This window comes from Coffea arabica, chromosome 10c, assembly GCF_036785885.1.
Source record: "Coffea arabica cultivar ET-39 chromosome 10c, Coffea Arabica ET-39 HiFi, whole genome shotgun sequence".
NCBI lineage: Eukaryota > Viridiplantae > Streptophyta > Magnoliopsida > Gentianales > Rubiaceae > Coffea > Coffea arabica.
In genome coordinates this window covers 49,960,173-49,984,945 of record NC_092329.1, presented here as the reverse complement: position 1 = coordinate 49,984,945, position 24,773 = coordinate 49,960,173, and the positions used below count along the sequence as shown (strand labels likewise).

The window sequence follows — 24,773 nt, the reverse complement described above, 5'->3', positions numbered from 1 at the left end:
TCATGCACATGGCCGGCAAAATAAACCAAGTATTATTGTTTATTAGTCACTCTCACCACAAAATTATAGTCAAACAGTAACTATCATCAGACATAAGGGACCACATTCACACTATAATAATCAAATCAAGACAAATTTTTTAATTTATTTATACCTCATGCAAATGGCTAGATCTGGAAAAAAAAATAGCCATAAATTATAATGGGAAAAAAGTACAAACACAAGGGACCACATATCAGATTTTCTTCTCCAAAAAAACACATATCTTTATGCAATGTAGTTGTTGATTTTGGATATAAATACCGTAATTTGGGGGTGGACAAATGTGGAGCTCTTTCTTCGGCAATGCCATTTTTTTCTTCACCTAAAATACTCCACGGATGCCATCTATACCCTCCTTTTTGCTAGCAGATGCTCGAAAAGTGGATGAAACGATTGGCCAAACAAAACTTTTAGGGCTGAAGAATGAAGAAGAAAGAAGGAGAAGACTGAAGCTTTTTTCCTTTTGCTATTTTCCAAATTTTTATCCATTAAAAAAAGTGGCTCCAGTTGGATCTGACCCCGTTATGTTGGGTATAAAGTTGGATCTAACGGATCGTGCTTTTCACGTGCAAAGTTCCGTCCCAATATTTAATTTGTCCTCCATTTCCCGTCAATTATCCTTAATTGGCCAAAATTACGGAACTTTGAGGATAAAATATGTTTGGGGTGAAACATTGAGGATGAAATTGATCAACCCTCCAAACTTTGAGGATGAAAAGTGCATTTTTCCCAAGAAACAACCTCTCATCACCTCTCTTTGTTGAAAGAAGATTTGAGTGCATCAAATTGACATTGTGAAACACACAGCAAACAGCAAACAGTATCAATGAAACGGGAAGGGAAAATATCAGTTTTCATCTTTAAATTTTGTATCATGAACACATATTTCGTGTTCAAACTCATACATTTAGTATCTGAACTATCAATTTTTGACCAATTTATCCACAAATAGAACACCAATCAATTTGAACGGAAATTGAGCACTTGATGAGCCAAAATTTGTTCAGTAAAAAACCTTACATGACTTAAATTCAACGAAATAAAACGACTATATTCACTCTTCCAACTCCGATACCTTTCTTTCCAACTCCAATATCCGTTCAATCCAATTAATTTCCTGGTTGATGATGAAATTGATAAAAAATTGATAGGTCAAACACTAAATATGTCATGCTAGAAAGTTTGAGAACAAAATGTGTTCATGACCCAAAGTTTAGGGATGAAATCTAGTATTTTCCCAAACAGGAACTACATGTTCATCTTACCAACCATGATCAAAAGCACTTGCTAATCTAAAAATCAAGACTGTTACAAACCGGAAATCAAATATCTACTTGAAACATTTCAACGATCTTTTGATGTTCAAGGCAAGGGATGCTCTCATTTTACAACAACATGAACTACTAGCTTAGGCCGGGTACTTTAGAAAAGGAGAGAATCCACTAACAAGCAGAGCCTAATAAGGATTTTTAGGATGCCAAACAGAAAGACTGCCCCAGAAATATGCACTTCAAAAGGGAGCAGGCTAACATTCTACTTTTACATACTGCAATTCAAGGATGTACATTAAGCAGAGCCATACACGTCTTTCCACAGTGAGAATCAACTTGTTGACTAAGCCTACGATCTATCCAAAACACCAGCAGCCCAAAGGATGCAGCAAAACTACTCAATAACGTGAAAATTACAGTTCTATCACAAAATTCCCTCGAGACAGTGTACAAGGGAGGTTGTCCAAACAGTCAGATTTTTACCCGCCTAGCAGCCAGATCTTCCTCATAGTTAAGAGTTCTTGCAGCATTTAAAAGCATGTCCACACCACCAGATTTTTCTAGAGCCTCCTCTTTTTCCCCCTTTTCTACATGAGGTGTTTTTCCCTCTCCGGGTCTCTTGGTTAATCTCCTTTGCAGGTTCTCATATGTCCTTTTAGCCTTGCGTATGCACCGAATTTCAGCATCACACTTTCTACAAAACCATTTGCCCCTAGGAACCGTGCTGCGTGGTGGTTGCATGCAGTAGATGTGATATGCATGATCACACCCATCACACAAGACAATCTTGTCATCATCACGATCAGCAAGGCAAACTCTACAAAGACATGAAGGACAATACCACTGGGGGCCATAAGAATCCAACTGCTTACTGGTCAAGCATCGTGCATGGTAAAACTTGTGGGGGCAGAAGGCATGGCCACATATTTTAAGCTTTTCACCATTTTTTATGTCCATTCTACAGACATTGCAATGAGTAATAACTTTACCCCCTTTTGCAACATTAGTATCATCATCTGTTAAACCATTTGAACTCTCCTCCAACTCCATCAGTGTTTCTGCATTACTAAGCTCATCAACTCCATCATGAACTAAAGACCTGGGGGCATTCAACCTGTCACAAACCACACAGTTGTCATGTGGTGATTCAATCCCCTTAGCAGTACAACTGGCACAGTACCAACTTCTCTGAGGACTTTCTTTGATTGGTGGCTCAATGCAGGCGACGTGATACATCTCCTCGCATGAATCACAGACGAGACAATCTCTTCCATCGGCTTTGCCTCCACATCGCTTGCAGGTGCAGACTTTGTATATGCCACAGGCATCCGTTTGCTCCACTTTAGCATGCATGTCAGATTCTTGGGTCACAAACTGTTAAACAATAAATTCCGTAAGTTCACTTCCAGTACCTAATCACATAATAACATGATCCTGAAACTACATTTCATTGCAGAAACAACCCTCTTTCCAACAGCTTCCATATTGGATAGCAAAGACAATAATATGACTAGCGATATATTTTAATATTACAACTTCTCAACTAGATTAAAAATCTGAGCATATGATCCTGAAGAATCTAGGTGGAAAATCATTGAAAGTCCGCAAGATTTTTTAATCAAATCTACTGATACACAATTTATGCAATTTGAAAAGAACTATAACAAGTGAATGTTCAATTTATGCAATAATTAATACTTACATGATGCTAACTAGATATTGATCCAGTGAAAACACCAAAATATGATATCGTACAAATTCATGCAAATAAAAACCAGAGATCTATCTCCTATGATACTTAACCAAACACATTAACAACAATCAGAATCTCTAGCAGCTTGTCACGTCCTATGTTCATTCCAGACTAAACATCTCTTCAAAACAGATTCTAATGCTTCACCTTAAAACCCAGATGTACGGACCCCTAAAAATATTAAAAGACTGGGGGAAAGATGGGGGAAAGAAGAGAGAGAGAGAGAGAGAGAGCAGTTTAACCATGCACTCATAGCATTACTTCCCTCAAACAGCAATGCAGGAAAAGTGGTTGTCAATTTTAGTTTTTACTTTCAGTTATTTGTTCCCTTTTGTACAACTTAGAAACAAACATTCAAATATTGTCCAAGCAAAGTGGTAAAATAGGTTTTTCCAGTAATACTACTTGATCTTCAAAGCCAAACCAGCTAAGCCAACCACCCTTTTACAGAAGCAAAACCCTCACCTCAATGGCACCATCATCAGAAGCAGCACGCATCAACCCCCCAATCTGACAAAGCAAACAACAATAATTACATCAATATATTGACCTGTATAAAACTGGAGGACAATGCGACAAACAAAAACTGTATAAAACTGGAAGATAATAGGACAAACAAATAAAGTGACACTAAAGACAGCACAGGAACATCTGCAGGAAGGTACATCTACCTGTTTATGGTACATAGTCCTTGACTTTTCTGAGAGATCCTTTGCAAGGGCAACTATGTCTGTGCCAACCTTCTGAAGCTTGGTCCAGATCTACAAAAGTTGGTCAAGATCCAGATACAAATCATGAGAAGCACTACCACATCATCATCCTCAACTTCATTTATATATGTTGTTCCATTCGGGGAAAATATACTATTTGCTTTTGCATAAAATCCATGTTCAACCTGATAGAGAAATGCCAAGACTTTTTGAAACCATGACAAAAGAGTTGACTAATCAGCTTTTTACAACTATACACATCAAATTCCTAATATGCCTTGATGTGTTTCAGATGTAGATTCAATCAATTACAACAAGAAGAAGTTTTCAGCCACCAAGCCCTCATCATCGATTACGGCAGGTATAACCATTTCAAGAAAAGAGGAATGAGAACACTACAAACTCAATGGTCCTATACTTAGATCACCAGGCAAGGCTCTAGAGCACCTAAATGCTGCAAAATTAGTCAATGAAGCATGGGGCATCCAATTCTGTTAATAACATATGTGAGATCAATAGCAACTGTTTCTCTTCTAACCATGTTTTATTTCTCCTGTCTCTGATGAGTACAGATCTCTTAAATCAGCAAATAACTTTAGGGATTCAAGACATTAAGCATGCAATAACAGTTATACCTCGAGCATGGTTTCAAAATATACCTGTTGAATGTCTAAAAAGAAAAGCACCGGCGATTTTTCATACGCTCCTTCCTTTATCCGCGAGTTCATGAGGCTAATATCAAAAAGTTTGTCTGCCTTCATCCCTTGAAAATTTTCAAGAAGCATGTTGCACAAAAGGGCAAACTTTTCAGACATGATAACATCAGAAAAAGTTCTTTTGCATCTCTCTGTGACTATCCAATTGTTAGTTTCATTTATAGACGAATCCAATATGGCACCTTCAATGCCATTACAGGCATTTTGGATCCGGTCATGCAGACGCCCTGAAGGAGAGGAGCATTTTTTCCCATCCTCACAAGAATGAACGGACTCCTGGAGACAGAGTATTACAAACACAAATCACTTAACGCTCAAGAAATGATAGTGCTTTGTCAACCTGTGTATAGTCTAGGAATGTACAAAATGGTTAGCATACCTTAACTGCAGATGTGCAGCCATTTTCTGAAGGATGCACAAGTGCGTCCCGAATACACTCCTCCAGACCACCTTCACCCTTTAAAGACTTGCATATGTGCTCCAGAACAACATTTCTTAAGTGCTTAAGTGAGGGATCATAGGAAAAAGTCATTCCCACATGCATTCCCGTCCCAGCAACACCAGCGTGTGCAGAACAACATTCATTATCCACATCCCACAGTCCTTTAGTCAACTGCAACATATCAAACAGCAATGATATAACTACCAAAATAGCACAAGAATAAATGCACAAAGGCAGATAAATAATAAAAAGATCCCGACACACAGGTTTTAATATCTTCCATAGGGGAAAATGACATTACAAATATCCTAGTCTTTCGAATTGTGATGAAAGGGAAAATAAGTCATATATGGACATGTTGCCTTGGCAGACTAATCACTTTTCTGGTTTGATAGTTTGTCCAGGGCAAAACGTAGAAAAGTTAGAACTAAGACACAACTCTTGTCAAAAAGCATGAAGAATGGTGCTAAAGGAGTGTTTGACTGGATTCTAACTCACCAGTTGAGGCCATGACACTAAATTTAAAAAAGCTAATTTCTTGTGATGTGAAATTTTGATATTCCAAAAGTGCCCTTCACTGCAACATCTTACATCAAGAAACAAAAGGGCATTTTTAAAGTAGATTTAGTTTGTAGTTAGACTAACTACCCATTTTCCTCCTCGAATGTAAAACCGACAATATCCTAGAATTCCTTAACAAGCTATGACCACAGAGTGTGCAAAAGTGAGCAGTTTGCACAGAAAAAGGTTTTCCAAAAGAGCAGCAGAGGCATCTTGTATTTTCCACAATTCAGTACCAAAAAAAAAAGCCGCATAGCACCCTTGTGTCAATTTCTAAGGACTAAAGATATTATGCATGAGGATTGGCATGAAATGGATAGATTGTGCTAATAAAGAAGAAAAAAACAAAGAAATACCATCAATTACAATTGTGAGTCCCTTGGTGAAAACAAGAAGATAAGACAGTGGAGTGTTCAGTGGAAATGATATTGATATGAAATCTCGTTACCAGCAATGGCTGCTGGGACATTATAAAACTGAAATTGTTGTTCGACAACAGTCACGTAACAGATATTTATTTTTATTCCAGCATATTGAAAACAAAATTTCCCAACCTTTTCGCATCTTTAGCACGTGTTTTCAGATGTTCTATCTCCATCCTGTAAGAATTTTCTCAGATGAGGTAAAAAATCTAAAAATACTATAAATTCAAAGGCTATTCACTAAATGCCTTCACAAAATTTTTTATTTTTAACTTAATAAAATAATGCAAATCTGCACACAGTTGATACTAGGAAAACAGATACAAACTAATGTCTGATATTCCTGGTAATATCTGAATTGATAAAGAATCTGGTACAATGTCAGAAGGATAATGAGATTGGAACTGAGAACAAGAAGAATTATAGGAGGCACCTAACAGCCACATCCATCTACAATTTGGCTTTCTAAAACCAAAAATATAAAATATAAAAAAATAAACCAAGTTCCTGCAGAAAACTCATTCCACCAAACAAAAAAGGTATGCTGGCTTCAGAAAAATCTTTACTGTGCAAAAGAACTCTTGCAACCATATCAATTCTCAAAGAAGAAGGGCAAGCCTGCCATACTACAGTATCAGTTCTCTTGGACTTGCAGAACATACATTTATATATATCCTATTTATCACAGGAACTTTTTCTGTCAAATAGTTTCTCCTTTTAATCCTAATGGGAGAAACCAAGATACGAAGTCCAGCCAATCCAAAAACATGTGTTAACTCAATAGACAGCTAACATGTCTTTTGCTTTCTTATTCTCATTCTTTCCCAGCAATACCCTTTACGCTAACATTTTTGTTTTTCTAATGGTCTTGACAAGAACAAATTCCACTGCAAACAATCTCTGAAGCAACTTACGCAGGAGCAGCTATCACATTCTTCCTATCAACTCAATCTGTGCATAAACTCAAGTTTTCATCACTTGATGTCCAAGTGTTTTGTGCTAGTTGTCATGGCCTTTCTTTTCCTAAATGAAAACAAAAATTGTTTAAAAGGGTGACTCCTTTCTCACTGAGTCAATTTTAAGTCCAGAAATAAAAAAAAAAAGGAACAAATAACAGACTTCAGGGAATGTCCAAGATGCTGTGTGTCCTACTAACAGAGCAAGAGAAAAATTACAAGGTTAGGCTCAAGAAAAAACAAAGGGGATGCAGCTAACCATAAACTATACAGATAATAAAAAGAGATGATACATACAGATCTCTGGCACAAACAAACATATTCAATTCTATTTAACCATTTAGATTTGTTCTCTTCTCAAGAGAATCTCTATTCAATCTCTTCATCATGAATTTTGATTGCAAAAATTTAATCATTATCTGCATGTTTGTGCAAGACACTTCAGTAACACTTTTATAAAAAATGTGACTACTATCTCATGGTGTCAATGGAAATAGCATAACATTACAGATACCAACACAAGGAAGAGAATGATATTAGAATAGCATAGTAATAGCCATGGAAATGCTTGAAAAAGAACTGAAAATTTTTAATAGCTTAATACAGTTTTAAAACTCAAACTAGATCCAAATGCCACCACAGAAATAGCATGGCAAAGGATGTTTCAGTTAACGATGTATCAATCAACCCAGCTTAACATTCTCTCTGTTCTTAGTAATTCACAACAGCTTTATTGCAAACTTGCCTTTTCTTCAATTTGACCAGCCAAATCCCCTGAAGACCTTACATCTTCAACTGCTTGGGCACGTTTTCTCCTCTTGTATGTCCGAAAACTCTCTCTTGAGGATCCTGCAATATTCCCATTTGCAGTCTGAAAACTCTCTCCTGAGGACCCTGCAAAATTCCCATTTGCAGTCCGACCATTTTCAGATTGAACAACAAATCCATTCGTGTTTATATTTCCATCCACAGCCTCGCCAACTGAACCCATGACACCAGCACTACCAGTATTATCCCCATCTTGATCAACCATCTTACCTTTCAGGTTAATTGGAAAAAAAATAAATCTAAAGTACAAAAATTTTACATCTAAAAACTCCTAGGGTTTCACTGTGCAATTCCAAATCTTTACAACCACAATTCTTCAACTTCTCTGCAAATTCATACAAACAAAAGCAAACCCATCTTACCATCAAAATGATAAAAGTATCGCAAACGTAAATTCCACAAAACAAACAACTTTTACAACCAGAAAACTAGGGTTTCACAATTTAATTCCACCTCTTAAAATCCAATAATCTTCAGGTCCTTAGCATAGGCAGCCAAAGGCAAACCCGTTCCCCTATTCTCATAATACAAGACTTTTTAAACTAAAAATCAACAAACTAATAAGCAAAACTGCAGTCTTGAATCCAATTCGTTTCAGAAATATTCAGGCAAATCTAGTTTCACACATGCACAAACACATTAAACAAAGAAAACCCATTTGAAACATCGACTACTCAAGAATTTCAAAGACCTACATAGTCATAATTCCGCTAAAAATTCCCAATTAGTACCATAAAAAACAATGTGCTGCTATTATACATTACTGGAAACAAAACAACCAGATAATAATCGCATTTCAAACATAGAAAAGACAAAATTCAAGAACTCAGTACCTCTAAAATCACTAAACTTGATCAAAAACAAAAAGAAGGAAGAAAAGCCAAAGAAAAGTAACAAATATGACTCCTCAGCTAGTATAAAGTTAACAAAAACTTAATTCATAAAAAATAATAATAAATTACATTAAACAGAGTAAAAGGCACAAAAACCACACGCTAATGCATTTAGAGGACCAGAGCAATAAAGGGACTTACTTGTGTAAAACAAGGTGGTGCTTCTGAGCCCTAGAAATGAACAAGTTCTGACTTCTGAGATAGAAGAGAGAGAGAGAGAGAGAGAGGGAGAGAGAGACAAGAACAGGAGCAAAAGAAGAGTCACCATCCGAGAGGGTGTATTTTAAAGTTTAAAAAAATTGGAGGGGGCGTTTGGGTACTTTAAAATTTCCAGTCACTCGTGATGGGCAACTAATAGGACTGTCAATGGGATTCGACCAACCTGATTTCAACTCGTTTGGTCTGATAAAAAGCTCGATGAATCCGACTTTTTAGTGAACTGATCTGAGTTTGAATCTAAAAATTAAATTAAAATTAAATATTAGCCGAGTTTGGGTCTCATTAGATTCAAATCCAATATAGGTCCGATCCTTTAATTGCCTATATATACATAATATTTATATTTTGTTAAAATATAGTATTACTAAATATTAAATATATATAAATTACAAATCACAAAAATACATTTGAAGACTCTTCTATGAGTTTTCTTGAGAACCAATATTAATAATACATAACTGAATCTCAAACTTTTCTTATTAGTTGAGTAAATTTTTTTGTTGACATAATATTGGTTAATTTCTTTTTGGTGTACAAACACAAATCATCAAGCATGTTTGGATTTAAATCACAAGGCTATAAAAAAGTTCCAACTTTTAAAAATGTATTGACATATGACCGCATGTTTTATTACTATTTTTCATGTCTTTTGAATGAATTAAATATAAATTTTGTTGAAAATTTTTTTATTTATATACTTTTTAAGAATCAATATTTGTTCATGTTTAGTTTTAATATTATAGTCTTGTAAATGTTAAATTAGTTTTACAACGTAATAGTTAGAGTAATTATATTAAAAAAATTAAGGAGTAATAAGTGAGTTTAAACTAAGGCTGAATAAGGCTCACAATCCGAATATTATGTGAGTTGAATATGAATTTTACATTTATTAATTCGAAATTTGAAAATATTGCAAATTAAATGAGTTGAGCTCGAGTTTGTAAAAGCCCAGCTCATTAGGCCTGATTGACAGTAGGGGTGCAAACGAGCCGAATCGAGTCGAGTTTTGAACTTATCAAGTCGAGTTAGGGTTGTTTATATGCGAGCTCGAGTTCGTCGAACTCGAAAAATAGAGCTCAAGCTCGGCTCGATGTAGGAAAAGGAAAACTCGAGATCGACTCGTTTATGACTCGCAAGCTTAGCTCGAATTCCGGCTCGAGAATAACTCGAGTTGTGCTCGATTTTCTGGCTCGCATGAAGCTCGAAGGCAGCTCGATTTCTAACTCATTAAGAACTCGAGTTCGAGCTCGAAAATAGCTCAAAAATTTCTGGAAATTTAAGCTCGTTAGGAGCTTGAGTTCGAGCTCGAAAATAGCTCAAAAATTTCTGAAAATTTAAGCACGAAACAGCACTAATACAATCATAATTCTCCAAATGTCCACTAATACAAATTCTCCAAAATTATCCACTAATACAAATTAACAGTTTCTGCCATCATAAGAAGAAAAGAACCACACTTTGAAACCTCATCAAGCAATATAAAATTCAGCTAAACAAGCATTTCACTAATGCAAGAAGTTGTAGAAGAATTGGAATTGCATTCTGCCAAGAAAAGAACTTATACCTGCATAACAAGAATACGAGATAGTGAATAAATTATTTGGATAGCAGGATGTGAAGACAAACGAAAATAGTTCCTTTTTTTTTCACCTAAAGCAGCAAAGAAGCACATGGTAACAGGATTATTGTTTTTCCTATTGTCCATTTTGCCGACTGCCCCACAAAAGCTCGAAAGCAATTAAAACAAAAAAGAAATACAACATTCCACCAAAATCTAAAGATATTCAAGATTGACATGAATCTATTACAAGCAATAGTTCAAAAAATAAAAATTTCTTATAAGATTAAAATACTTCAGTTTCACCACTCTCTTCAATATCACACGCTTAGTACACAATGATACTAGCATAGTTAAAAAACATGGCTCGAGGATGACAATACCGTGTCAAGAAACAAAGGCTCATCAGCTTCTAGAAAAATGCTGTTAGTAAAAGTTCAAAGTCCCACTTTTCACCTCTTCCCTAACGGCCACTAGTTATCCAATCAACAATGAGCAAGCTGGAGTTGGAGCTGGCACAAAAAAGCTGTTATTACCAATAGCTTTAAAACTCAGGAAAGATATTGTACAAGATAAGTAGGATACTAGATTATACAAACTTGGGGCTAAGAGAGTACTTTGTCAGCACAACCCATTCATAGCCATGCACAGTACTTTGTATTTCAGATCCAAGGGTAAATCCAGGAGATGATTTAAAGATAACAAGGGGCTAAGAGAGTCTATTAAAGGTTCATGAAAAGTAATACAAAGAAAATGAAGGAAGCAGTTTAGACAAGGTTTTACTACTAAAGGTAAATTAAAGGTAAATTACCCCAAACATCTCTGAAGTCAAGAAATAGGCAACACAATCTCTTGTCTATCCTTCAATTTCTGAAAAAACAAAAAAAAATAAAAGAAAAGAAATTAAGAAATAGTAAGATCGAATTTAAATATTATGTGTGATAATTTTATTTTTTTTGTTACCTTTTCCCTTTTTTTCACCCCGTGTAGCTTACGACACCAATTTCCAGCACACATCAACATTTCCACAGTTTCTGGAGCCAAGGAAGTACGGTATGAGTCGATTACTCTGGTCCCAGCACTAAATGTAGCTTCTGAAGCTACAGTGCTTATTGGAATGGCTAAAATATCAGCAGCCATCTTGGGAAGAATCTTGTATTTTGTTGTGTCTTTCCACCACTTCAAGGCATCCAAATTCACGATGTCTACCGTTGAATCATCTGCAGCTGTGAGGAGACCGTCTTCAAAGTAGGTATCCAACTCATTCTTGACGGGTTGAACACTCTCAACGGTAGCAATATGGGTCAGAAATTCACTCATACCCGAAACATGAGACACTAACGAAGATGCACTACTGCTGCTCTTGGTTAGATGATCATTGCCGATTAGTGGTTGAGAAGATGATCCACTTTGGCTTGAAACATGCATCTCCACATATTCATCATATAGGTCATACAAGGCTTGTCGAACCTTGCCTATATTGCCTTGCACTTTATGTGAAGGATAAAGCAATGGAAAGCAATAGTTTATGGCTCTCATCTTGCATCTGGGATCCAAAATAGCTGCTATAGACATTAACAAGTTACACTCTCCCCAGTACTTATCAAATTTCAGCTTCATCTTTTGCACCATTGACCGGACAAAGTCATCTTCATCATTAACCTTACTATCTAGTAGTACTTTAATCCGACAAACTTTATTTAGATATAAATTTGCTGTAAGATAATCACTACCAGATATCACATGAGTTGTTGTCCAAAATGCTTTCAAAATATTGCAAACTTTTGTAACCTTTTCCCAATCTTCCAAGGTTGGACAGAAATCATAATTTGGCTCTCTATCTCTGTATCTTGGAAAAACATCTTGAAACTTCAGTACACAAGTCAGCATCTCATAAGTAGAATTCCACCTTGTTTTGCAGTCATAAATTAGCATTTTTTCTGGCAACTGCACCTGGCGTACAATTTCAGCAAATTGTAAGCGTCTTCCATCTGTCTTATTGATAAATTCCACACTGTCCCTGATTGTTCCAACTATTTCCTTGATTTGACTAAGTCCATCTTGAACCATCAAATTCAGTATATGAGCACAACATCTCACATGAAACAACTTTTCTTTTGCTAATAGACACTTGTTTCGGGAGAAAGCGTCCTTCAAACATCTCAGTGCACTGTCATTATTTGAGGCATTTATCGACTGAGACTGTATAAATCTTGCTTTCAATTCCCCAATCCGTTAAACACTTGAAAATAGCATCCGCAATTTGGATGCCCCGACGTGGAGGAGGGACGTGCACAAAGTTGAGAACCCGTTTCTGCAATCGCCAGTTGCTATCAATCCAATACTCGGTTATGACCATATACTCATTTTTTTGGTTCTTGGACTTCTAAAGATCTGTAGTCAAGCTAATTTTCTTGACTTTCTTTAATTGGTTCTTCAATTTTGTCTTCTCTCTTTCATAAACTGATGTGCAGTCGTTTTTGTTCATAGTCCGATTGATTCTTTGCCATTCCGGCATCCCTCTTTTTTGCATCAAATTGAAGCCTTCTTCCTCCACAATTGAAAATGGATGCTCATGCATAACCACTCATTCAGCAATAGCCTCTCTCATGGCTGCCATATCAAATATCTCGGAGTGAAGGTAGGTTTGAGAAGCTTCGGCAGAATCAGCAGATGGGAAATTGATCTTTGTTTGTTGTGTTGCTTTTTTGAGTTTTTGCAATCGGATAGCACATGACTTCCTATGCCTCAGCAAACTTGAAATTGTACTAGTTTTCGTCTTCTTGAACTTTTGCATGGCAATGAATACACTCCGACATAAGAGTTTTAGCTTGGCCAACTTCAACATCTTTGAAGTCATCCCATGCTACTGATTTTTTAATCCTCTTTTTTTTTCCGAAAAGTATGCAAGCCATCATCCACATCAGCTTCTTCCACAACTGTTTGAGTGGTTGTATGTGTATCACCTTCTAATGCTTCATCTTCACTCCCTAATTCTTCATCACCAAGAGATAATTCCAACTCTTCGTCAATGTTAACAGCAATTCCCTTGTCAGTGATATTCACTGGACTAGCGGAATCACCAACTGATCTAATAATTGAAGACTGCTCTTGGTTGGGCGTATCCATTTTATATTCTCAATTTCTTATAACTATACCAAAAAAAGAAAAAAAAAGGACATGAACAGCATTCTCTAGTCCCAAAACAGATTACTATTACTAGTAAACAAGTTAGTAGCAGTAATTATTTTCAAGAAACAAGAGTACAGCAAGTCTCATGGTAGACATTTGGGATGTAGCATGGGAATGGACAAAATCTGGTACAACCAGTTACATTTCCTAACAGAGTTGGATAATGATGTAGTCGTAGTATATTTTGGGCTTTATAGGAAATTCCACATCCCTGACGGTCCAGGTGTGCGAGTGTGATAGTCCAGGTTAGATTGTAGTATACTTCTTTTAGACAATTGCAACATTTATGCTTTGAGTTTATTAGTTAAACAGTAAAGCTGGAATTTTGGGACCTTGAAAAGCAAGCATTTTTGCATGTGACTGTCTTATGAAACATGATATATGGCCACAGAGAATGTATGTTTCAAGATATAGGCACAGAAATAGACAAAAACAAAGGGAAAGAGATTACTATTATTTAGATTACCATCAAGATTTCCTTCAATCCCTGCCATATTGTTCTAGTTATAATAACGCATGGCCTTAATATCATAGCAAGGCCAAGGATAGATGTTAAACTATTTTTTTAGGCATTCAGAATACTATCTGTTTGGGGATTCTACGTTTTTTGTCCGAAATGTGCTTGATGTCAATCAGCATCTGCAATTCCTCTCTGAACTATAGTGGCTCTGGATTCTAAAATTTAGAAAGCCTACATTGTCTAACCTTTGATTACCAAGAAAAGTTTTACTTTAATCCAGGAGATACTGGTTTTAAGGTGATTTAACTAGATTAGTTCTGAGCATATACTGCTTTTGGACAAAAACTCAATCAGATTGAACCTTACTATGAAATTTTAGTTCTCCAAAATCAAAATGCGCAATTTTAGTTCCTAATAATGTCCAACATCCTGATACGTAAATTACAGGGATTATATCAAGACAGTATCATCTGAAAATTTTTATTAAATTGAAGATAAATCTGCAGCAATTGTGAAAGAAAGAAAAGATGGAGGAGAAAATTTTCAAGTCTAAATGTCTGAAATAGAATTAACATTCTGTAGCGAAACAAACACAATAAGTGGATCCAATCTTATGGAATGATAACTGCATCGACACTCAATCTTAAGCAATTCAATCTCGAAATCAAAAATCACTTAAAACTTTTTAACCCAGAAAAAAGTAGAAGGGGAAAAGCTAACCTTTTCACAGTAAGGTACGAGGAAAGCTAAAGAAGTTCTTATATTCGAGAATTACAGGGATGTAACATCTGATACATAAATTACAGAATAAATGGGGAAAATGCAAACTATCTTCAAGACAGTACCAAAAAGCATGACATCGAATTTCATTTACCCCTTGTTATTACTACTTCAAAGCAGAGCAAAGTGGATCACCTTCCAGATTCCAAAGAAAAAGGAAAAGGAAAAGGAAAAGAACCTCAGTACATACCTGCAAAATCTAGAGACAAAATCCAGTGGACTGATATGAGAATGACGGTAGGTAGTGGTGGAGATGGGCTCAGCGGGTGGCACATTTGCGACACTGGAAAAGCTTAGACAAAACCCGGAGATGGCCTTCCAGATCCTCGTCCGTCAGTGGGTTGCACACTCAGATTCTTGCGCGGCTTGGAGGTTGCTGAAGTGGAGCTGGCGGAAGTGGTGGAGATGGAGCTACTGCGCAGCGATGGCAGTGGCGGAAGTGGGAGGAAGTGGTGAGATGGAGATAGCAGCAGCAGCAATGGAAAGCAAGCCGAAGTGGGAGGAAGTGGAGACTGGAGAGGGAGCTAGCAGTAGCAGCGACGGCAGTGGGAGTTTGGGACAGTCGGTCGGCGGAGAGAAGCTAACCTAATCGAAGGAAGGAGGAAAGTTTAGACTACTGTGGCCGAAATCGATTGTGGCTTAGACTCCGAGTCAAGTGTGCAGAAAGTTGTAAATTTTAATTGATTCAGGGGTATTTTTATAATTTCACATTTACTCGAGCCAAACGAGCTGCTCGTCGAGCTATCGAGTCTAAGAAATGAAGGCTCGATCTCGCCTCGTGTGTCTTGACGAACGGCTCGAGCTCGGCTCGAGCTCGTGTTGACCGAGCTCGAGCTGAGCTTTGATTCGAGCTGCTCGCGAGCTGCTTGAGTCGTGAGCAGGCCTAATTGACAGACCTAGCAACTGAACATACCCACAGCTACAAGGTCATCTGTCTTTGACTTCTTGATCGTTCATCGCCTGTTTTAATATGATGGTTTACTTATAGTAGCCAGTTAAAAGAGGATATAATAATATAATATGGGTCATGGTTTTGGTGGTTATAGAAATTTTCTTGTATTGTTGTCATTTGTCATTCATTGCTCCATCATAGGGGTTTGCAAAAGATCCGAGTCGAGTCGAATTTTGTCCTCATCGAATCGAGACTTAATTTAGTTTTATGAAACTTGAATTTGAACTCGACGAGTTCTCAATATAAAGTTCGAGTTCGAACTTGACTCAAATTCGAGTCGAGTTTGAGTTAAAAAAAATAATTATTTTATATTTAAAAAATAATTAAAATAATAATTTTTCTTAATAAATAATAAAATATTAAATATGTATAATTTTATTATTAAAATTATATATATATAATCGAGTCGATTCGCGAGTTAACGAGTTGAGTATTTTTGAACTCGAATTCGACTTTGTCAATTCAAACTCAACTCCCACTCGATATTGATCGAGCTCGAACTCGAGTTGCTCGTGAGCAGTTTGATTCGTTTGTAACCTACTCTATCATCATTTTCTTTCTAAAATTTATTCATCATTTTTTTGTGATTTTGTGTCATGATAATGTTATTAAAGAAATTGGAATTTTCTTTTACACTAAGCTGATGAAATCTTTTTTTAAGTCTTACTTTCTTTAAAATCGAATTATTACTACTTCTTTGGATCTGTTTGACGTTCCAATTTCTCTACTTGCAAGGGTATTTTATAATTGTATAATCCTTTAAATATCATAAAGACTTTGAAATGACATTGGCTCTGTTTGTTTGTTTTGTTTTGGAAAAACATTAAATTATTCATTTGTTTGATTAAAACACCCATTCATAATAATTCTCTTAAAAACATTCAAAAAAAATCTTAAAACTATCTAAACTCCCACACGCACACAAAAAGTACCCCAAAATATAAAAAATACTCGCACAGCAATTTCCCTTCCAATCAACTGCCTTTTCCCGCCACTCTCCATTGCCCTTTTCCTCATCGGTCTCTTACCCCCCCCCCCCACACCTTCCCCCTACATCTCACATTTTCGCCTCCATTATCCTCCCTCCACCCTATCACCTTAACTTTTTTCTCGAAGTGCTTAAAAATCTACGAGTGGGTACTAAATTAATTCACAAAACTACCTTTGAAACCATTAGTTTTTTATGTCAAGAAAAAAAAAAAGTATCATCAAGCGTGAAAACAACAACAGGTGTGCATAAATTCACAATCTTCTTTTTGTAAATCAAGAACAAGATGCTGCTGAAAATAAGCATTCGGAAGGTAATATGGTGTCTATCCCTGCCTGCAACAACAGGTCATTTCTTTTCTTCTTTTGGTGACTCTCTCTCACAATTCTTGTCCTGACAACTTAGCACTCTTTTAAAATAGGAGGTTGTAGTATCAAATCCCTATTGTCCAATAATGAATGGATATAAGGAGTGTTAGGATCCAAACGCGAAATAAATAATATTGAGATATCAAATGCATAACAATTTAATAGCAAATAAGCCACAAGTATGAAAGATAAACGACACACAATATTTAACGTGGTTCGACTCTACCATTAAGCCTACATCCACAGAGAGAAACCTGTTCTTTATTATGAGAGGAAAAACCCTATACAAGAATACAACTCGAACCCAAGTCCAACCCTTATATACCATCTCTCATCTCTCAAGAACCCTCTCTCACACCCTATATATAAGGCTACTTGATGCCCCTTGTGTTTTCTTTGTGTGTCTTTGTAGTATGCCAATCTATCTATTTATAGAGAACATTACTGCCAAAAAATCAAATAACAATTGGAAACCAATACTATTTCTTAAACTCATATAGAGTAAAAAATAGCATCTAATTCTAGCTAAATACGGCTTTACTTGACTACTACTTCAAATAACTAAATCCAATTAGGAAACTAGTTACTTTGCACGTCAAATAGGAATCTTGACTAAAAGAAATTAAGTCAATTTCCTGACGAGGAGGAATCAAATTCACATTTGTGCCTAGAATGTGAACCATTTAAAAGAATCTGGAGAGCATCACAACTGGGTTTTAATTTCGACGCAGGACAGGGGCTGGTGTTGGAATTTTACTGGATGGCTGAAAATGCCGACCAATACTGCACTTACCAAAGACCTGATCAAGCTTTCTGCATGCATTTTTATGGCACTTGAAAAAGGAAGCAAGCACGACCAAATTCATTCATCCCATGGTCAGCTTGTAAGATGGTGGAGAGGATATATAGCCTATGGTGGATACTATACTGCAGAATTAAATCTGCGCAGCTTACCTACGAATGGATCAACAAATATTTGCATATATAGAAACAAATGTAAACGCTTATTTTGTGTACATAGACACAAAAAATGTCTATGAAAAAATATTGGTTAATCAGTAGTTCAGTGCACAAGTATATTACAAAAATCAAATAGTTCAGCCCCAAGGCATGGTAAGTGATTATTATGCATTATTTTTGTGGAGACCTCTACATTTTTTTTTTTACTATAAAATCTTAAAAACCAAAACCAAAACCAAAAAAGAAGAAGAAAACACTAGTATGTGTTTGTTTGGTTGGATAGGAGTTTATTTAGATGATTTATTTGAGATAATTACTGTAGTATTTTTGTGATATGATGTATGTGAGATAAAAAGGTAATTGAAAAGATAAAAAAGTGATTGAGATTTATGAAGCAAATTATTTTTTTCCAAATCATTTCAATCCAAACACACTACTCACTACTATAACATTGGTTAAACTTGTAAAGTTTGACCAAAAGAATGATTAACAAGTCCAAAATCAATAAATAACTCCAAACCACGAAGGCTAGCATTTTACTCGGGAACTACTAAATAATTTAGGATTAATCTTTTATACACCGATAATATATACATAATTATCATTAAATGTATGACAACTCATTTAAATTTAAAATCTAAATTTTGTTCATATGTTATACATTCAATCATGATAGTATATATACTATCAGTATATATAAGATTCATTCAATCATTTATACTCATATCGCATTTATAGAATCGTCACTGTTTAGAATTTCCTCCATTATTAATAGTACAACAATTTAGGACTGGCGTAAGAGTTGGAAAAATTGAATAAACTAAAGAGACAAAACAGGGAGAGCAACTGGTAAAAGCATAGTGGGGTATTTTCTTCTCCTAAAATATTTCATTAACCAAAAAATAGGGGAACAGACTAGCTAGAAATATATGCCTTGCGGTTCAGCCAATGAAAAGACCAAAAAGTCCTTAAACTTGTTGACGCTCCACGCTAACGCCCTTCGGCCCACTACTAGATGCCCTGCACGAGCAACGTCCTAATTAATTACATCATCGTCGTCGTCATCGTCATCGTCATCTCCCTTCAATAGGCGACGGCAGTAGCGAAGACGAAGAAGAAAAGATGGCGGAGACGATGAAATGCTTGTCGTGCAAGGAGGAGTACTGGTCACGTGACGCCGGCACGTGCCGAGAATGCTACGAGGAGGCCAGCGAGACCGAGGAAGAGCTCAAGCGTGAGATCGACGACCTCAAGTCCAAAGTCAACTTCCTCCGCTTCTTCTGGGGCCCCCCGCTCCTTTCCCCTCCTCTCTTCACCGACGTCGTTTTGGTCGCCTCTGATGACCATTCCACCGCCTCCTGTCAGCCCGTACCCGTCCCCGCCCATCGGGCCGTTCTGGTTAGTTTTTTTTGATCGGCTTTAGATTAGTAGTACAATGATTCATGCTCGGGGTTGTTGCTTGAAGTACGTTAGAACTTTTTTGTAGCGGAAATGATTGAAGGGCAATGCTGCAAAAGTTGGAACTGTATGCTTAGTCCACGCTTCAAATACTTGTACATTGGTTGAAAGTACAAATAATAAAGAAAATGGTACAATTACTGCATGCGCTTGGTACAATTTCGTACTCTTGACTCTGGAACAACTGTTATCTTTTAAGCGGTTGTACTGTATGCATAATTGCTCGCACAATCTAGAAGGGTACATCCAGTCAAAGCAGTGGTGAATGGGCTAGCTGTGCCTAAATATTTCTGGTTGAAAATGTGTTTATCTTTAGTCAAACTTGTGTTTGTTATGGCTTGACTAGTTCAACCATGAAATAAAAAAAAAAAAAAAGAAGAAAAAGAAGGTTCTTTAACTCATTTGTAAATGATGTTTGTGTAACATTTGACATTATTTTAAGTCTGTTCGCTCAATTTGGCATTTATATAATAGTGGTGCTTAATGTGTATGTATTTAAAGAGTTGCTTGGATGGTAGTCTGATGATATGCCTGAACTTTGCCAAATGTAATGATGCCAACTTCTCTGATTAGGTAATCTTGGCTAATCTAAAGTTTTAAATCACTATGACAACTTGATGTCACAGAAATAAGACCAGGGAATGCGCATAGAGTAATGCGGTTCCATTAGATAAATTTCAAGACTTCAGATTTGACTGGTTTAGGAGGAGGAGTCATTAGTATTTGGCTGTTGCCTACCTGCAGTTGGAAGTAGGAGCTGTGGCTTTAAGTAGAATGCTCAGGTTAAAATGTTCTTTAGTAATAAATAAAGGTAACGATCCCGTCTCCCACATGTGTGCCTGTTTCTCATGTAATTTTAAACCAACATAGTATTCTACATGTTTCCTTTTTCCTTTTTAGTGTATAAAATTCAAAGTATTGTTTGGTCATGCCCTGTTAAAGTAGGTGCTTGTTTGCTTGCATGAGCTACTCTTTTGGCTTTGATAAAATTTGGAGGAATTCATTACTTAAATTGTTCATGTGTTGTGCTAACATATAAGCCATCTTTTTGTAGGAACGTGGTTATTCAGGTGACAGTAATTGAAGATTCATGCATAAGTTTTAGGATCCGTCAATAGAAGATTTATGCAGAATCTAATTACTTATTAATTTTTATTTCCTTTTATTTATCTTTTTCGTGTGTGATCTTAAAGAGTGGCCAGCATGTATGACGTGATCAGTACAAAAGTTTCAACTTGGTTGAAGATGTTCAATTGATGGCTGAGGTTTAAAAGAGAATTTAGGTCAATCTAAACCATGATTTTAGCTACTATGGTATGTATAGAAGAATGTATTCTGGTGTTTTGAGGACATATGGCCAGATTGCTAGTTATTTGCTTAGCATGTCTTGGTGCTGAATCTCATCAATTTGAGAGCCTGAGAAGTTCACTTGACCCTGGAGATCTTTCTCTGAACGAATTCACCACAATGTCCTGTTCAATAAAAGCTGTTAAAACATATTTATCTCAAGGATATTGAGAATTTTGTTTTGCAACAGGCCAGCCGTTCCCCAGTTTTCAAAGCCATGCTGGAAATTAAGATGGAGGAAAGCCTCAGCGGAACAATTAAAATTTGTGATGTGTCATATGATGCCCTTCGCGCCTTCATCAACTACTTGTACACTGCAGAAGCTTGTCTCGATGTGAACATGGCTTGTGACCTCTTGGTATTGGCTGAAAAGTACCAAGTCAAACATCTGAAGACTTACTGTGAGAAGTTTCTGATATCTAACTTGAGCTGGGAGAACTCAATCCCAATCTACGCTTTTGCTCACCAGCACAATGCCAAAAGCTTGGTTGATGCTGCCTTATCACTGATCATGGACAACATGGAGAAACTACGCAAGCGGGAAGAGTACGCCGAACTCGTCGAGAAGGAACCCCGCATGGTTGTGGAATTCTATGAAGCTTATCTGTCTAAACAGGTCAACACTGCGGCAAACAAAGGTTCTACGCCAAAGGCATAGATGGTTTTGCAGTCTGGCAGATGAGACGAAATGGAATAGAGTAGGAACTAGGTTTTTGGTTCTATGAACAATAATGTAAGTAGATATATATTCTAATGTAAATTGCTTATTAAGTGGATAGCTTCAGGATGTTTTGATTTCTCTTCATTCAAACCTTGTAAATCCCAAACCCCTTGCCTTTTTCAGTCCACTGAAACAGAGCGTTTCTTTTCTAGTGACGGCCTACTCTGGGTATGGCTTGAAAATGAGAATTTTTTGTTCTTTTTAACTATCCTCTTGGACCCATTTCCATATTTTACGTTGAAAGTCATCCCTCGGGTTGTCATGGATGGTATTGGTAGGGCAAATTAACGTGCAGAAATTGACTTGCTAACGCTAGTTGGTACTGTGCACCCGACAATGGTTTGATCATATGAGAATTACTTGTAGGATGCAGCAACTTAACAGAATCATGAATTCTAGCCAAGAAAGGAATCATTTGTAAGCATGAAGTAATCTAAGGTATGTACAATTTACAGATTACAACCTAAACAAGTAACGTTTGCTTTCGAGAGAGGGATGAATTGAACGGTACAGACGAACGAAGAGAGCGTTAAATGCAAGACTGCGACTTCAAAACTTGACGCTTACACTTAAAAGAAAAAAAAAAAAAAAGTAATGTTTGCTTTTTTGGTATGCTACGCTATCTAAGAATCAGAATGCAACATCATATTCTTAAACTCCTCGAAATCAAGCTTCCCATCAGAATTAGTATCGTACACGTTAATCATACTCTTGCAATCCTTCCCACACTGTTCATCCAACAATCCCAGTTTGCATAATGCGCTCTGCAATTCCTCACTGGAAATGAATCCATCTCCATTCAAATCGAAAACCTCGAATGCTTGGACAAGATCTTTCTCCATGTGCTTATCTTCTTCTTCTTGCTCCTTTGTTCTGAACTTCTTTTCATCCATATTCTCCCCACTGATGACAATATCATGAAACAACAAGAAATCAATCGAGTCCAGAAAACCCTTTTTGCCGACCAATAATTCGAGCTCATCCAAGCTAGTTTGGACACCAATGGTTTCCAGAAGCCACATTAGCTCGTCAACGCCGACGAAGCCATCGCCATCTCTGTCCAGCTTGTCGAAAATCCGATGCAAATTAGAGGCGTTAATGGGACACATTTTGTTGCAGATTGTAAAGGGAAATGAAGAAATTTTCTTAAGCAAATCAAGAATCGCTCACTTCTGTGAAATGCTTCGATATTTGGATGATACCTGCATTTTGCTCAGGTAGCTTGAAGAATTTATACAGAAACTCTGGAGGGAGACTCTTTAATTTTAACCGAATATTCCAGAAAACTCTTGTACATGCCTGTACGAAATTTGGTCTCGACGATGACCCCTCTTGTGTTACTTATGTGGCTGAAATTTGACGAGGAAGTCGGCAAGAAGTTTCGTCAAGGGAAATATCTGCTCGAAAAGACAATAATGTTAAAGTTCTTTAATTTGTCCGATTTGATTTACAACACACGTCCGTAACAAAAGTCTAGAGTTTTCTCGAAGACAATACTTTGCTTTGTACGGAGCAAGTAAGGATGTCTGGACAGGAATTATTTGACATTTCTTGGTCAGAAGTTTGAGGAGTGGAGTTCTGTTTTTAGTCCACATCTAGTTGAAAAACTCCAACTATCCCTTAGCACGTTTTAGCTCTTGTCATTTATAATTTCATTTAATATGACTTACCCCAAAAAGAATCCACTGAATATGAATTCTTGGGTAAAATTTCAGACCTATATTATACAGAAATTAAAAGCAAAGATGCTTAGCTTTGTACAATTATGCACCTTTGTACAAAAAAAAAAAGAGCACCAGAATATCATTTTACACGTCTCTCTTTATCATATGCCACCTATTCATCTTCTTTAGATTCCAATAATCAACAAAAAGAAGTTCATACTAAAAATACATGCCAGGGGAAGAAAAAAAATAAGAAAAGAAAAGAAAAAAAAAAAAAAAGCAAGAGCAGACACAGAAAGGAAAGGAAAAACCAACAAGTTTCTCTGGACTTTTGTTGTCTGGCATTAAATTCAAGGCAAAAGCCGACCATACGAAAATCATGGACAAATTTGCAATAGTACATCTTGAACAGCAAGTTTCTAGAAGTTGGAAACCAACATCATATTCTTAAACTCCTCAAAATCAAGCTGCCCATCAGAATTAGTATCATAAGCATTAATCATGCTTCTACAATCCTTCCCACCATCCCACAATCCCAATCTGCACAATGCACTCTCCAACTCTTCACTGGAAATGAATCCATCACCATTTGAATCGAAAACCTCGAAAGCTTTGGCAAGATCCTTCTCCAGAAGGCTATCTTCTTCCTTCTCCTTCAGCTTCTTGCTTTGATCAAGATTGTAGCCCTTTATGACAAGGTCGTGAAAGAACACAAAATCAATAGGGTCGAGACTCTTTTTACCTATCAGTAACTCAAGCTCGTCTTGATTAGCACGGACGCCGATGCTATCGAGCAGCCACATTAGCTCCTCTAGGCTAACGAGGCCATCGCCATTTTTGTCGAGTTTGTCGAAAATTCGATGCAAATCAAACAGTTTAACTGAAGACATTTTTACTATCTATGACTTAGAAATGAAGCAGATGGACTACTCTATATAGAAGAAAGAACGCCTGCTTTCGCATCACTATTCGCTAATGCTGTTGTGAGTACAATAATGTTTAAAGAAAGCGTAATATTTAAAGGGTTAAGCTGAATGATGAGTTGTTGGAATTTTTCCAAGGAAATCTTGTTGTCCTGCTCTTGTACGGATCTGTAAGGATATGTGGCAAGAGACCTGAGTTTCATCTTGTGGCTTAGGCGGTGAGGAGGAAGCTTGGAGGAAGTTTCCTATGAAAAAGATTTTCAGAATGGACAATTTTTGCATCCAGATTTTTTTTCGTTTGCACCACAATCAGCTAGATCGCCAAGATCAGATCTCTATCCCAAGTACAAATTTTAGTTTGTCTTTACGTGAAGCAATGGAGATAAAGAAGATGGGTGCTCTGCACAACTTCTATTATTTCTGGACCTCCTGCCCATTCACGTTGTAGATAGGTATTACTTTTGTCTTTTGAACACCTAACATTCATCACTATCCGGCTATCCCCTTATTTATAGAAGTTTTTGGGATAATTGCAGAAACCTCTCCTAAAGTTTCTGACACTTGCACTAACCTCCCCTAAACTTACTAC

At 36.7% G+C, this 24,773-nt stretch overlaps 5 protein-coding genes and 1 long non-coding RNA gene across 11 annotated transcripts; 1 reads left to right on the top strand and 5 right to left on the bottom strand.

Moving 5' to 3' along the window:
- Positions 1-1,355: 1,355 nt before the first annotated feature.
- LOC113714821 (PHD finger protein EHD3-like) lies at positions 1,356-8,895 on the bottom strand. Of its 6 annotated transcripts, XM_027238912.2 has the most exons (8): positions 8,736-8,895; positions 7,619-7,911; positions 4,872-5,105; positions 4,675-4,768; positions 4,436-4,539; positions 3,738-3,827; positions 3,532-3,576; positions 1,356-2,687 (listed from the first exon to the last, which is right to left on the bottom strand). In XM_027238912.2, the coding sequence occupies exons 1-8, from the start codon at positions 8,860-8,862 to the stop codon at positions 1,785-1,787; spliced, it is 1,890 nt and encodes a 629-aa protein (XP_027094713.1). In that variant the 5' UTR covers positions 8,863-8,895; the 3' UTR covers positions 1,356-1,784. The 6 variants fall into 6 exon arrangements, with proteins under 6 accessions (XP_027094713.1, XP_027094711.1, XP_027094712.1 ...); XM_027238910.2 differs by having other exon boundaries at positions 4,436-4,768; positions 8,736-8,894; XM_027238911.2 differs by having other exon boundaries at positions 4,436-4,768; positions 7,619-8,026; positions 8,736-8,874.
- A 1,230-nt stretch (positions 8,896-10,125) lies between these two features.
- LOC140015613 (uncharacterized) lies at positions 10,126-10,905 on the bottom strand. Its single transcript, XR_011822254.1, has 2 exons — positions 10,755-10,905; positions 10,126-10,377 (listed from the first exon to the last, which is right to left on the bottom strand). It is a non-coding gene; the product is annotated as an uncharacterized lncRNA (long non-coding RNA).
- A 294-nt stretch (positions 10,906-11,199) lies between these two features.
- Positions 11,200-13,500, bottom strand: LOC113714185 (zinc finger BED domain-containing protein RICESLEEPER 2-like). The gene is made up of 3 exons (XM_027237979.2): positions 13,338-13,500; positions 11,335-12,431; positions 11,200-11,241 (listed from the first exon to the last, which is right to left on the bottom strand). Exons 1-3 carry the CDS (start codon positions 13,498-13,500, stop codon positions 11,200-11,202), a joined length of 1,302 nt encoding a protein of 433 aa, XP_027093780.2.
- Positions 13,501-19,054: 5,554 nt separating this feature from the next.
- On the top strand, positions 19,055-21,681 carry LOC113713485 (BTB/POZ domain-containing protein At4g08455). The gene is made up of 2 exons (XM_027237214.2): positions 19,055-19,469; positions 21,067-21,681. Exons 1-2 carry the CDS (start codon positions 19,194-19,196, stop codon positions 21,532-21,534), a joined length of 744 nt encoding a protein of 247 aa, XP_027093015.1. The 5' UTR covers positions 19,055-19,193; the 3' UTR covers positions 21,535-21,681.
- A 309-nt stretch (positions 21,682-21,990) lies between these two features.
- LOC113715121 (probable calcium-binding protein CML44) lies at positions 21,991-22,848 on the bottom strand. The gene has a single exon (XM_027239293.2). The coding sequence runs from the start codon at positions 22,704-22,706 to the stop codon at positions 22,221-22,223; it is 486 nt and encodes a 161-aa protein (XP_027095094.1). The 5' UTR covers positions 22,707-22,848; the 3' UTR covers positions 21,991-22,220.
- A 712-nt stretch (positions 22,849-23,560) lies between these two features.
- On the bottom strand, positions 23,561-24,485 carry LOC113713817 (probable calcium-binding protein CML44). The gene has a single exon (XM_027237604.2). It carries the CDS (start codon positions 24,149-24,151, stop codon positions 23,681-23,683), a length of 471 nt encoding a protein of 156 aa, XP_027093405.1. The 5' UTR covers positions 24,152-24,485; the 3' UTR covers positions 23,561-23,680.
- Between the last annotated feature and the right edge of the window lie 288 nt (positions 24,486-24,773).